Source organism: Antedon bifida, chromosome 8, assembly GCF_963402885.1.
Source record: "Antedon bifida chromosome 8, ecAntBifi1.1, whole genome shotgun sequence".
NCBI classification, from domain to species: Eukaryota; Metazoa; Echinodermata; class Crinoidea; order Comatulida; family Antedonidae; genus Antedon; species Antedon bifida.
In genome coordinates, this window is record NC_136233.1 from 1227659 (window position 1) to 1241986 (window position 14328).

General features: G+C 35.2%; 2 protein-coding genes across 2 annotated transcripts in view; one reads left to right on the forward strand and one right to left on the reverse strand.

Annotated features, from left to right (window-relative positions):
* Positions 1 to 234: 234 nt before the first annotated feature.
* LOC144850649 (26S proteasome regulatory subunit 6B) lies at positions 235 to 4596 on the forward strand. The gene is made up of 10 exons (XM_078707995.1): positions 235 to 373; positions 1660 to 1761; positions 1871 to 2057; positions 2158 to 2304; positions 2644 to 2847; positions 3008 to 3175; positions 3292 to 3368; positions 3589 to 3757; positions 4066 to 4121; positions 4222 to 4596. The coding sequence occupies exons 1-10, from the start codon at positions 338 to 340 to the stop codon at positions 4333 to 4335; spliced, it is 1260 nt and encodes a 419-aa protein (XP_078564121.1). The 5' UTR covers positions 235 to 337; the 3' UTR covers positions 4336 to 4596.
* A 273-nt stretch (positions 4597 to 4869) lies between these two features.
* Positions 4870 to 14328, reverse strand: part of LOC144850484 (uncharacterized) — a 44799-nt gene continuing 35340 nt past the window's right edge. Inside the window, exons 77-92 of the mRNA XM_078707764.1 lie at positions 13741 to 13968; positions 13307 to 13442; positions 12787 to 12937; positions 12413 to 12522; positions 12059 to 12301; positions 11362 to 11666; positions 11047 to 11227; positions 10589 to 10807; positions 10204 to 10463; positions 9782 to 10035; positions 9277 to 9565; positions 8917 to 9118; positions 8454 to 8644; positions 8120 to 8259; positions 7797 to 8005; positions 4870 to 7665 (exon numbers count right to left, since the gene is read on the reverse strand). Of these exons, the coding sequence (XP_078563890.1) occupies positions 5876 to 7665; positions 7797 to 8005; positions 8120 to 8259; positions 8454 to 8644; positions 8917 to 9118; positions 9277 to 9565; positions 9782 to 10035; positions 10204 to 10463; positions 10589 to 10807; positions 11047 to 11227; positions 11362 to 11666; positions 12059 to 12301; positions 12413 to 12522; positions 12787 to 12937; positions 13307 to 13442; positions 13741 to 13968 (4908 nt within the window). The 3' untranslated portion in view covers positions 4870 to 5875. The remainder of the gene's footprint in view (positions 7666 to 7796; positions 8006 to 8119; positions 8260 to 8453; positions 8645 to 8916; positions 9119 to 9276; positions 9566 to 9781; positions 10036 to 10203; positions 10464 to 10588; positions 10808 to 11046; positions 11228 to 11361; positions 11667 to 12058; positions 12302 to 12412; positions 12523 to 12786; positions 12938 to 13306; positions 13443 to 13740; positions 13969 to 14328) is intronic.

The following is a 14328-nucleotide window of genomic DNA, read 5'->3' on the forward strand; positions in this document are numbered from 1 at the left end:
ACTCGCAGTCTAGGCCTATGCATGGAGTTTTTGGCCTATAGTACATTCATGGAGCTATAAAATTAATTATAGTTCCATGGTACAGTAGTAATATTATTTAATTGCATTAGTGCATTTTTTTTTAAACCGCTTTATTTTTCTTCTATTGCTTTGCTTATCAAATTTGTCGTAAAATTGTTATTGTTTTATATCCTATACATTTTTCTAGTAGAAAAAAAGCAAATACAGTAGGTGGCCACGTGTTGAGAAAATTGCAAGGCATGCGTCGCGCGTCTGGGTCCGCCGCGCCTAACTGCTGCTGCGTTCAACAAAGGGTCAAAGGTTAATAAAATACAAAATGGAAGAAATTGGTATTGTGGTTTCGCCGGATAAGGTAATTTGATTTTAATACTTAAATTCATGCATTTTAAAAATTATAGGTAGACAATTATGTATAATTTATATTATGCTTTATATTAAATGTAAGGTTTGAAAAATCTTAATCTATTGATTTACATTTCATCGCATTTATTTTTTTGCTGTGTCAGGCTAGAATAGAAGATCTGGTTTCCGTCACCGCACGACGGGCTCCGATTGTCGGGTGTAGTAGGCCATATCACGGCTTTACTACATATTCCTAGCCTAGCCTACTTGTTAATTAGGCTTACAATAATACTAATAGTAACAAATGAATTGGCCAATATCTAGCTCCTATGGCTGCCTAGGCCTAGTAAGGGGCCTAGGAGGTCTAGTAATAAAGTGTTATTTATTTATTTTTTAAATATTATTATTAATTTTAATTTAGAGTTTTAAAAAAGATAAAACAATTTTTCATTTAGGCCCCTATTAATTTTTTATAATTTATTTATAATAATTAATTGATTAATAATTAATAAATATTATTCATCATTATGTAGGACAGGTACTAGTAGACCTACTATAGTATAGTTATACTAAGCCTTTATTATATTAAATTTTATTTTAAAATATAAAAAAAACGAAAGGGTACTCCGAGAGTACAAACCTCCGCCTACCGTAAAATTCCCCTACATAAAATGCCACCTGAATATTTTTTTTTTACATTTTTTTTATTAGTTCTAAGTGTAAATATGCTAACTGCACACTACAAAGTCGTGGATGACAGTGTGGTGTAATGGTTATGTATGGCCAGCCTCTCACAGTTGAGATCGCTGGTTCAAGTCCCACTGAGGTTTTTTTTTTATTGTTTTTTTATTTCTTTTTTTTTTGTTTTTTGTGGACCTTGATCTTTGACCCTGACCCTGACAAAATTTAACGACAATTATATGATGTGTCATTGTCATTGTGGCTAAGTTTGGTGAGAATCGGATAAAAACTGTGGTCTCTAGGCAGTAAAATAGTTTTTTCTTAGTTGTGACCTTGACCTATGACCTTTTCCCCTCAAATTCGAACTCGTCCGAGCTTTTGGGGCATAGATCATTGTTGCCAAATTTGGTGAGAATCGGATAAAAACTGTGGCCTCCAGGCTGTTCACAGACAGACACACACACACACACACACACACAAACATACAGGGGTGAAAACATAACCTCCTTGGCGGAGGTAATAATTTAATATAATCAATGATCATGATTATTAAGTAGTACTGTAGTAGTAAACTAATTTTTAACTTTTAATTAAATTAGTAAATTTTTTTTGCAGGATGACACCTTGAGTGTCAGTACAGACACCAGACCAAACACCAGCACCAAAGGAACAGGTCTAGAGGATGTAGAAACGGATGATCTTTACACAAGATATAAGGTAAAAAACAGTATAACATGATTATACTACTGTATGATTTATGATTAGTAGATTATGAAGTATTTTAAAACCTAATTTTCTGTTGACTTAATGATTGTTTATTTTGTAGAAATTACAACGTCAACTGGAGTTTTTAGAAGTGCAAGAAGAGTACATCAAAGATGAACAGAAAAATCTCCGCAAAGAATTGCTACATGCACAAGAAGAAGTAAAGAGAATTCAAAGTGTTCCGTTGGTCATTGGTCAATTTCTGGAAGCTGTTGACCAACACACTGGCATTGTAGGGTCCACTACAGGTATGCCATTCATACAATACAAAAATACTGTACCAACAAAAAAAACTAAGTACTATACTGTAGTTGATTTATAATCAACTTTTTTTTTTTTTTATTTAAGGTTCAAACTACTATGTTAGAATTCTAAGCACACTTGATCGAGAGTTACTAAAACCAAGTGCATCTGTGGCTCTGCATAAACACAGTAATGCTTTGGTGGATGTCTTGCCTCCTGAGGCTGATAGCAGTATATCAATGCTTGGAGCAGGTTGGTCACAGCATCTTTATCTTTAATAACAGTACACAGATCCTCAACTCTCACTAAACTGTTGGTATGTCACAAACCATCATCAAGAACTGCAATTCCCAAATTGAACCCTGACCCCGATGATGCTCCTACTATCAGATGGGTTTAGGATTGTGACCTTATTTTAAGATTTCATGAACAAATGTTGTCTTTCCTTTACATTTTGAAGTTTTAATTATAGATATCAAATTATAAACCCATGCTTGAGTGTAACTCCACCCTCTAATGTAGGCTAGACATGGACACAAGACTTTCCTTAACTTCATTGTTTATATATAATATAAAACATTTATTTTGCAGACGAAAAGCCAGATGTAGCATATGCAGATATTGGTGGAATGGACATGCAGAAACAAGAAATACGAGAAGCAGTTGAACTTCCTCTGACACACTTTGACCTCTATCAGCAGATAGGTATTGACCCACCACGAGGCGTGCTCATGTATGGGCCACCAGGTTGTGGAAAGACCATGTTAGCGAAGGCAGTAGCACATCATACAACAGGTAAGAACCAGTGGCCATATTTAAGTGAGGTATTTCCCTTAAAATACCAAGTATTTCACTTAAGTCAATAAATATTGTATTGTAAGTTGTATTCACTTAGATTAGATAATGTATAAACAGTTTGAAGAGAGAAAATGTAAATTTTTTTTTTAATTTTCAGCTTCGTTTATAAGAGTTGTTGGTTCCGAGTTTGTTCAGAAGTATCTTGGAGAAGGTCCACGTATGGTGCGTGACGTCTTCAGACTTGCACGTGAAAACGCTCCCGCTATTATATTCATTGATGAAATTGATGCCATAGCAACAAAAAGATTTGATGCACAGACTGGCGGTAAGACCCAAATAAAATTCAAACTAATCTATTTTTAGAATCATTTGAGACAATCTTGGTGGAAATATGATTTCATGACACTGTTAATTAATTTAAATATATTGTTTGTTTTGCAGCTGATAGAGAAGTACAGAGGATTCTACTGGAGCTACTCAACCAAATGGACGGCTTTGACCAAACTGTCAATGTCAAGGTAATCCATTTTTCATTTTGTTTGATTTATTTCATAAATCAAATACGTAACAAAGAACATGAAATGAAGTCCCAAATCCACATGAAGATTCACTAAAAAGCGAAATAAATTTATGGCTCATCAAAAAGGAAAATAAAGAGATAAAAAATATAACATTTTCATCATACTAAATATAAATATGGTACAACAAATTTACCTAATTGATTCTTGTATCTTGTAGGTCATAATGGCAACTAACAGAGCAGACACACTCGACCCTGCTCTACTACGACCAGGTCGATTGGACAGAAAGATTGAATTTCCAATGCCGGATCGTCGTCAGAAGCGTCTTATCTTCAGCACAATCTGTGGTAAAATGAACCTCTCTGATGAAGTGGATCTGGAAGATTGTATCCTTTTATTAACAAATATAAATGTGGGCAGTTTTATGTATTCCTATGGAGAGGAAGTACTTTTTATCTTCTAAACCCTGTTAGAGGTATTGCTAGGCCCTCAGGTATGTAGCTATATAGGGGCTGGCTGCCAAAAAGTTATGGATAGATGAGATCAAAGTACCAGATATCCAGAGGTTGTTGGTGTGGGCACTTTGTTAAAATTAGGCTAAATAGAAGGCTTTAAAGTCAAGGTCACTGGGAAGGGGATAGACAACTTGATATTTAAAAGTGATTTATAATTTTTCCTTGATGAACAAAATTAGATGTTGCACGTCCAGACAAGATATCCGGAGCAGACATTAACGCCATCTGTCAAGAGGTACAGTATATGTAATTACCTTAAATGAAACAATAACTAAACTACAGTCTTCTAGCTAGTTCTTCCTACACTGTTGGTTAACACCATCTTTGTATTGCAGGCTGGTATGCGAGCTGTGAGAGAAAACCGTTACGTTATATTAGCAAAAGATTTTGAGAAAGGCTACAAAAACAACATCAAGAAGGACGAATCTGAACATGAATTCTACAAGTAAACATTCTGTTGCGGATAGTGATCTATCTATGTTTTGTTGCTAAATACAACTCCTATAGGATAACCACGATTTAAAGCCAATGTTAGTAGGTAGCTTGTTAAACAAAAGTTCTACAACAACTCACTATGGTTCAAGGCAAGTTATATAAAATAAATAGCTATACTTGCTTGGAAAACACTATCAAAGTATAACATCCAAAATTAGTTGCAAATTCCTTGTCAGTAGTTTTGTGAAATAAATATTGATCTATTAAACATATAAGATGCATTGTAAATGTTATTTGTCTTTGTACTTACATAGAAAAACCTGACAAGAAGTCCATCCATTGGTGGTTCCATCCACTTGGCTTCAGTTTAGCTACAATGTTTTGTCAAACATTAAAAACTCCACGTACCTTACTAAAAAAAACAACTTTTAAGATGATTAATTTTACAAATTTAAACAATATGAGGAGTTCTCATCAAAGCAAGAAAGTGATTGTAACATTCCAATCATGTTTGATTTGCTAAAAATAAAACAAAACATTTTTTGTTTACATTTATTATAATTTAATATGCACATCAGATTTACACACAGGTTTCAACAGTAAATAAACTAGTTGCTCAATTCTTTACATTCAATGTTTTAACATTCTTACAAGAATGTATGTCACGACATTAATGGATGGATATATGGCATCTATACAATACACAAGGTGATTCAACAAATAAACAAGGTTGTACATAACTTTGGTTATCAAAATCAATGCATACAAGTGCTGGACGGATTTTGTTATAGTTCCTATGTATAAATTACAAAAAATCATTTTAATGTCATTTCTAACTTTAATGGACGGATATGACATCTATACACAAGGTGATTCAATAATTAAAAGTAAACAAGGTTGTACATTAAACTTTGCTGGACGGATTTTGTTGCTATGTATATATTACAAATTGTTTATCATTTTAATGCCATTTATAAATAACTTTTATATTTACAATTCTAATCTGTTAAATGGTTGCTAATTGGTAGAGTCTTAACCCATAAATTTCCATACCGAAAAATAAATTATATAAACATTCTATAATATTCTATATTTAGAAAATGCAAGAAAATTACCTCACGAAAATTAAAAGCATATTATTTAAATACACCACAGTATTCATTTCACACACATTGAAACCAAAAGGTTGGAGTATAATCTTGGAAGCCGTTTTGGTCTATACAGTTCATATTGATTTGGAAGCAGACTTCAGTTATGTTATCATCTTATCATGTTTATCCAACTTGAAAGCCACAAGGTTGAATCAAAATTCAGATTAAATGATATTGATTTGTTTTAGCATATGGCCTGGAATGCATTTCAAACTATCTTCAATAATATTACCTTAAAATCATAAATATTTTCTTGTTGTTGTACAAGAACCTTAATATTTACAGTACACAGATTTAAAAAAAAAGGATATACAGTATATTTTACCATCAGAAAATAAAATCATCAATGTGGAAGAGTCCCATTTTATTTTTCATAAACCTTACTTTGGCATAAAATGGAAAATTAATATTGTGGTTCTTCTTTTGGAGTTATTTGGTAATCTTCTGTACCTGATAACTCATCATCTTCTAACTGTACATCATTTTTCTTTACATTTGACCTTACATTACCAGCTGACCCTTGAACTTTGACACTTTGCTGTGAACCTTTCTGTGCCACATTTTTCTGTGACCCTTCAATACTTGATTTAATGCTTTTTGATGCACTCTTTACATGAGGCTTGGTTGTTGGCTTGGAGGTTTCATGTGATCTTCCCGACTTTGCAGATGACACCTGAGATGAACCTGTCCTATTTTTAGAAGCAGATTTTACAGACTTCTGGGAGTAAACACTCTGTGCAGATTTGTGAGAAGTAACACTCTTCTGGGATTTATCAGACTTTCCCGATTGTAAGTTTTTACGCGAGTTCACTTCTTTTGTAGTCTTCTTCTCTATCGGAACAGGATCGCTGTAAGCCAGCTCCGCAGACTTGAGAGACGCTCTTGACTGCTGTGACGTAATGCGACGTGCATTTTCTTTTTTATCATCATTTACTCCTGCATTCACAGATATCTTTGATCCGTTCATCTGATTCTTTGGTTGTTCTTTGCTAGTTGACTTTGATGAAAGTGATCTTTGGCTTTTGTGAGCTGACGAAGACTTCATTTTCTTTGACTCATCCTCATCATCAGTTCTTACTGAGCTTTTAGACAGAGAATGTTTATTTTCCTTATCAGTGCTTCCATTTGTCAAAGACTCACCACCATTTGCTGTTTCCTTATTTTCATCAGCAACTACCGACGTGTTCTTTTTGACTTGAGATGGATCTTCAAGAAATTCTTGTTTAGCATCTGTTTCTTGTTTAGCATCTGATTTCACGTCTTCTGTACTTTCAACATGTTCTTCCTCGATAACAACTCCATTTTTGTCACTTTCATTAGCTTTTTCTACAGATACCGATTCACTACCATTGCCCAATTTATCTTCCGCTATTGGATGCGTTGTTGAGGTACTATACATTGAGCTTTCATCTGGATCTTTATTAGAAGACTTCACAGAGTCTAATTTACTGTCTACAGATTTTTCCGATATCTTTGATGATAAAACGTTGCCATCTTGTTCGTCTTTAGGATTTGGAGATCCGTTTTCATTACCTGATTTGTTTTTATCTTTCTTCTCCGACTGCCCAGTATAACTAATCCTACTGTCAACACTACTCCAAGAGTGTTGACTCGATGATGTCGATGACCTCTGTGACCCACCATCCTCAAATGCATCCTCATCATCATACTCTTGGTTACCTTTATCACTTTCTGTTATCTTATACATTTCTTTTTCAATTTCATTTCTATCAGCATTTGATGAAAGTAAACTAGCGGATGACCTGGCACTTGAATGCCTACTAGCATTTTGGTTATCGTTTGGTTGCTTCTGAGTTATCTTGTTCGGCATACGATAATCAAACTCTGTTGTTTGGTGGCGTTCTATATCCAACTGCTCCGAACGTGCAGTCAACTTCAAGTCATCATTCTCATCTTCCTTTTCTTCAGCTATCTCAAGGGTAAGCTTCTTCTGACCACTGTAGCTTCGTAGCGATTGTCGTGACATGACGGAGCGGCGTGACAGAGATTCTCTCTGACCACCTGTTTCAATATCATTCACTTGGTCAGTAGCCTCTTCTTCTTCTGCTTGTCTGGCGGCAGTAGACGATGCAGTTTCTGGTAGCTCTACATGTTCATCATTGGCAACAGCAATTGCTTCTCTTTTAGCAGCTTTAAACTGGGAAGACTTCTTTATGCCTCCCTCAGGGATTCCTATTAAAATAATAATACAAATTATAAGCTATTTTTATTTAGTCTTTTTTGAAAATTGCATTTCCAGTCCTTGTCTGGTTCAGTTACAAGGTATATTAAGTAATGAAAATGAAATACACATTGTAACTAACCTGGGTCCAACAGAAGACCAGTTCCTGCCAAGATCCATTGCTCCACCGGTTCTGGGCATCTCAGCTTGAGTGTAAATGCACACAACTGTCGAGATTTGTTCATAAACACCGGACAGTCATAGATGCAATAGCCTTCCACCTCCTCACCAGTCTGTTCACCTTTCAACATAGGATGGATGTATACACTAGGCATTGGTGACAATGCCGTCCTAAATAAAGGTAAATATCACTTGTTCAGAAACACACAAGTAAATCTATTTCTGATAAAAAATATTCTTAAAATCTCAACAAATTGTAACAAGTCTTTAAAAGTATTTTCTTACTTGGCGTTATCTAAACACTTTTTTTCAATATCCCATGATGCACCCTCGATGTAGAGGCCTTGTAGGTACATACCGCCCTCGTGTGAGATGTCAAAGGTGTCAGCATCGAAGGAAGTAGATACTTTGCAGTTAAGGCAAACCTGTTAAAGATAATTATTTAGGAATTTTAAGAAATCTAAATAAACTGATAGTAATGAAATTTGCGGAAGTTAATGCACTTTTTAAAATCAACTATGATACATGGATTTTTGGGAGATCGGATTGTAGGTACAGTTTACACACAAAAGCTACAAAAAAGAAGTTAAAAACAAACAAAACATCCAATAAGTTTTACATCAGTTAAGAGACCACCATGCAGAACTGCCTTCTCATGACACAGAGCAGTAATGACCGCCATTGGATTGACCAGGCCTCCCATCCACACTGACATCAAGTGACCATGTGGAAACTCTACGTTTCTGCTTCTTGTCGGTACCTTCCCTTCTTTTACCCAAGACTTTAATTGGCCATGTCGCTTCAATAAATCTACAGAAAAAGACAAATTGTTAGAGTCTCAGAAGAATACAAATGACAGGCATAAAGAAAACATCACATGAGTAGTTTAGATTAAAAACAAGCCTTCTTCACCACTTCAATCTCTCCATAGCTTGTTGTTATAGAATGAAAGCTGCTTTCATACTGTACATTAGCTTTACAGGTTGCCATAACACATAAACGTGCAGTACAACATCTATTAGGAAACAACAAACTGTTTGGGGTGTCCTCAATCTACGGTTTACAAATTCAAAAGAACCTGCCTTGAAGCCATGTGATAAGTGTGTGATCAGTAGGCTGTCTGTTTGGATGTAACCATGACAACGGCACATGCTCCTGCTGAAGAGCACCTGCTGTAGATTTCAACTCATCAGGAATGGCATGCTGACCACCCAGAACACGCTGGTCAAGCTCATGGAGGGTTTGTCTGATGTGGCACACCAAGGAGTTCATCCAATGACATTCCTGTAAAAGATATAGATATATATTTCTCTTTTACTTAATTCACAGCCAATAGAGAGACAGGCTGAGAGAAAAATCAATATAATATATAGTTTCAAACAGCTTTTACAATTTTGGACCTAAAAACGAATAAACTATTAACAAAAGAAATTATTCTTTACTTGTAATAGAACAAATCCAACTGATTGCGGCATCTCGACACTAGCCATACTCAGCAGACTCATGAGAGAGGGCGCATGATATGGGAACGAGTAGTGCTCTGCTTGGTTTACAATATGCAATGGCAGCTCGCCTAGCTCTAGCAACACTGGAAGCTGCTCCACAACCATGGTCATAGCATACTGCAGCCTTGTCATGTTCAAGGTGGTATGAAGCTGTGTTAGGTTACTGGTTACTGGGGTATGTTGAAGTTCATAGAGAGTGTCTAGGGATTTTAACAGTTCTGTGCCACTACAAAATAAAAGAAACAAATACATTTTTTACTGTTACATTTTACTACTAATGATTATAGGCCTTTTAGTCACAAACATCTTGTGTATGTTTGTCTTGTGAACAGGATTGAAATCTTTAAGAAGGATAGTAAATGAATTCGCTTATGGTTATCCTTGGCAATTTACCTAAATATATAATATAAAAAAAAACAAACATAAATGTAACTATAATTACCTTATTTGGTTAACTTGTTTCTTAACAGCATCATCCAAACAAAGTGTCATCACTGTACTTCCTCCATCTGGCAACTTCTCCGATGCCCATGTTCCAAAATCACTGACATCAACATTAGCAGGGGGAGTAGGTAGATTGAATGTACCAAGCTGGATGGAACCTGATTGGCTCATAGTGGCTTTCAAAATGTGCATAATTAGTGTTGCTAAGTAACGCTTGTCCCATTCATTTGTGATGATATTACCATAAACAATCTAAACGCAATTATTGAATAGATTTAAATCAACAGAATTCTGAAACATCACCTATCACTGATACTCATGAAAATAATTTTAAATTAATTCCGAAATACTGTATCAGCTATTGATAACTTATAGACACTTAACACATTAAACTAATAAAACACTGAAAATAATAATTACCTCAGTCAGTAAATGATGGAGAACAGATATGGAGGGCTCCCTCTCTGCCACTGCTTGTAGAATGACCTGAACAGCTTCATTAACGACCACCTCATCAAGAGGATACCACTGAGACATGCCTCGGCTACCAAACATCTGACGGGCAATGAGTATTCCGTGGATGACGCACACACCGTAAACTGTGTTGCGTAAAACAGGAGAGAGGTCTCGCACCTTGCTTATATTGCTAGGATGAATGCTGTTAACAGCTGAAATGACAGCTAAAGAAAAGAAAAAAGTAAATAAGTAAATAATAATTTTAATGTAGTGAGCTTTCTTTTTTCTAAGCTTCTCTAAATAAATGTTTCAAAGATAAAATAAAATTTGTTTTGAATTCAAACAATACCTAGCTTAAGAGAATCGTTGATACTACTACACTGAAATGGTTGTTCCACTTCTAGGCTACCATCTCCGGCGTGCGATACACTTTCCTCAATCATGTCCCAGGCTACAACACGTAATGACTGGATGAAGGTATCGGCTAGGCCACGGCAATTAGGCTCACTTGTCATCCAGATACAGAAGCCTGTATGTTCTTTGTCAATTCTGTTAAGGCCCAATGGTCCTGTAGAAAAAGTGATTAAAATCACAATAAAAAAAACAAGTATGAACATTTTCCAATCTTAATTTCAATTTGTAACCAACATAAAAATTATATTTAATACTTCTTAAACACACTTAAACACAACAATTATGGCATCCTCTCTAAGCTTTTAGTAAGGGTCTGTGACACAAATTTGGGTTATTTGGAGCATCACCCATCTACCACTGAGTGTAAATACACCTAGGCTTTTAGAATCTTACCTCCAGTATTTCCAATTCGAACAAACTGTTGATGAAGTTGCATCATAAGATAATCAGACGCCAAGTGCATATCTTGAACTATGACCCAACTTCCTTTATCGGCTGCATTGTCAACTGCCATTGAGATTTGTGTGTCTGCATTTTCCCCGACAATCACGCAGTTAAAATGGATGCCTTTTCGCTGAAAATGAACAATTTTTACGCAGTTTCTACTTTGCTTTATTTGCAAAATGATACACATAATAAAATGAATACAAAACATGTACAAGACAATTTAGAAAACACTCGTAGTACTAGGCCAAAGCAGTAACCCACCTGTGCATAAGAGCAGAGCAACTCAACTGGACTCTTATTCATCTTCAATGAACTCGGAAAATGTTCGTTGTTCGTGCTAGGTGAGGGCGGCATTAAAATGAGAACACCGAGTGACAATGTAGCGCTTGACAATATAGCAGGAATGGTACACTTGAACGGCTTGACACTGGTGAAGTGCTTGCTGATGTAACGAGCCATCACGATTGGTAGACGGTCTGGACGAAGCAGTCTAATCAACAGAAGCTGGTGGAAATCTGTCAGAGGGCCAAGATCTGGACTGCTGCTGTTCCCTGAATCTTGTTTGGCTACAATACAAGAAGAATTTCAATAATATTATTTTATATTTCTTACTCCTGTTATTGGCGTTTGGCGAGGAAATAAAATAAAATAAATGCATGCAGTCAGACAGAGATACTTCAAGCTAAAACTAAAGCTCTGTCTACACTATCAAACTAGTTTGACAAAAAAAAGTATGATGTGCCGAAATATGGTAGTGATATACCCAAATTTGGTAGTGATATGACATCATCATGTCCATATATGGGCATATCACATTTTTTTGTCACATAAAGTTTGATAATGTAGACAGAGCTTTAGAAACATAAATAGAAAGAAAACAATCCAATGGCTGTAATTTTCTTTCTTCCAACAAAATGTACTGCAATGTACATGGCATATTAAATGAATGAATGCTTACCTTGCGTGTCATCAGTTTCGGGTCTCATGGGCAGAGGTTCATCTTCTGGTGTAGCAAGCTTATACCAATCCTCCCAGGCCTCTGTGTGTTCAGCTACATGCACACACATACTGTCAAGGGGGCCAGGCAGCACAGATAACGCAAGCATGTCTTCCCACTTAGGCTCAGGTAGGAATGAAGGAGGCTTAGCCTTACAGTCAAAATCGTTTAAGGTTAACTCCATTCCTCCAAAACCTGGGTTACCTGCACAAAGTATAATTTGTTGATTAGTGTAAAATTACTAGGTCTTGAAATAAATATTTTATGATATATTATATACCCATTATATAAATTAGTCTGCAGACATTACAGTACCTTGCAATAGAAGAGCTAGTTCCTCTTCACTGAAATAATTAGCGCCCTCAAACTGAATATTAAGGCACAACATTGTTGAAAAGAGAAGTCGATGTTCCTCATATAAAGACCTGTAAAAACAAACAGAAAACTCATTTATCACTAGAAAGCAATAATTAGTTATTCCTTTCAATGATGAATGTCTAGAGGTAAGAAAGATTAAAGATATATTGTCCCCCTGAAAAATAATTTTTTTTTAAATTTGTTGTTGAATATGTCTCTTTTTTCTTTCTACAGAAGTGAATAACTTAATTAAAACTGCAAAATGGCCTATTAAAAGTCTAATCTTCATTTTTCATGTTTTAAGTAAAACAATACAATTTAAAAGCACTTACTGTCTAACATGTTGGAATAGTGTTTGTGTGAGGGCGTCCACTAACTGTTTGATTTGATTAGCAGAGAAGCTGGTGTATTCCACTCCTGCCGTCGGGAATGTTGGAACCTTGGGAAGGGTCAGGTCATTATCATCATCATCATCAATGATTTCTGTTAAGTAAAGGCAGAATGTATTTTAATCTATTTCACTTGGTGTACTTTTGAATCTTTGAAATAGATAAGTACAGGTATGTTGCATACACATCTCTACACACATAATATTAAGAGAATATATTGTATGAGGTGTTGCTATCCAGTGACTGTATTCACATAACATAAATATATTTTCCTCAAATAAAAGTATTTCACTTCAACTCAATAAATATTTAAGTATTTCCCTTAAATTGTATGCATTTAGATAGGAGATTTTTTTTATTTTAAGGGTGTTTCCCATAGCCAAAGTGTGATTGGTGAATACAGCCACAGGTCTATACCCTACTACAGTATTTATTTACAAATAGGATTAACCAATCAAGTTACCATTACCAGTTGGTTCTATATCGTCTGTGGTTCCAGTCTCCCCGGGTGTTGGTGTCTTCTCTGAGTATCTAGTACCGGCACTAAGTCCTCTTGTCATCATCCTACTACCAGCCCTTCCGCTGTACTCACTCATCAACTAAATAATAAAGCAATTTAATTTCAATAATTTGGTAGAAAGAACAAGTGCATAGGTTTCTCTCACATTACAATAACATGATGATAAACAAAAGCAATATAAACATGAAATTATCAAAAACTACTAAATAATAAAGCTATTTAATTTCAATAATTTTCAATAACATAAAATTAGATTATGTTTTACAGGTAGAAGGTGTTGCCTTTTTAGTCACACATGCTTCACGAGGACTCCATTTAACATAATGATAAACATAACAACAAATATAAACATGAAATTACCAACAATCATATCTTACCTCTGTATGTTTATCCTCATTGTCTGTGAGTGGCGGCTCATCTCCAACAGCTCTATCAAACATCAAGTAGAAGAATGGCAGAGAGAACTGGTACTCCCTCCTGAGACCCTCCAGACTGGACATGACAGAGAACAGCATGGCACCACGTTTGGCTATTGGTGACAGCTCATCACAGATTTTGTTTAACGATTGAAGAACATCTTCAGTTTCTAATAACTTTTGGTAAATCTAAACAAAGAACAGTTGATTAAGAGTTTTTTTTAATGATTTGTATCACTTTTTAACAGCAAATTTCTGAAAGGTAGTATATACAGGAAGCTGTAACTCAAGACTTGCGCAAAATGTTTATAATAATTATTATCTTTGTTTTAAAGAGTTTTTTTGGAAGAACATGTGCTTATGTTGCCTTAAATTATTTTTATCATTTTTGACAGCAAATTTTCAAACTAAAAGTAAAAATTTTCCACTATATCATATTCATGTTTCCATCTTACGAATCCCTCTCTATGCATGCTTATAAGCTGATACTTTCGTTTAGCGAACAAATTAGTGGAAAATCGGCTTAGTATGTACAGGAAGCTATCCCAA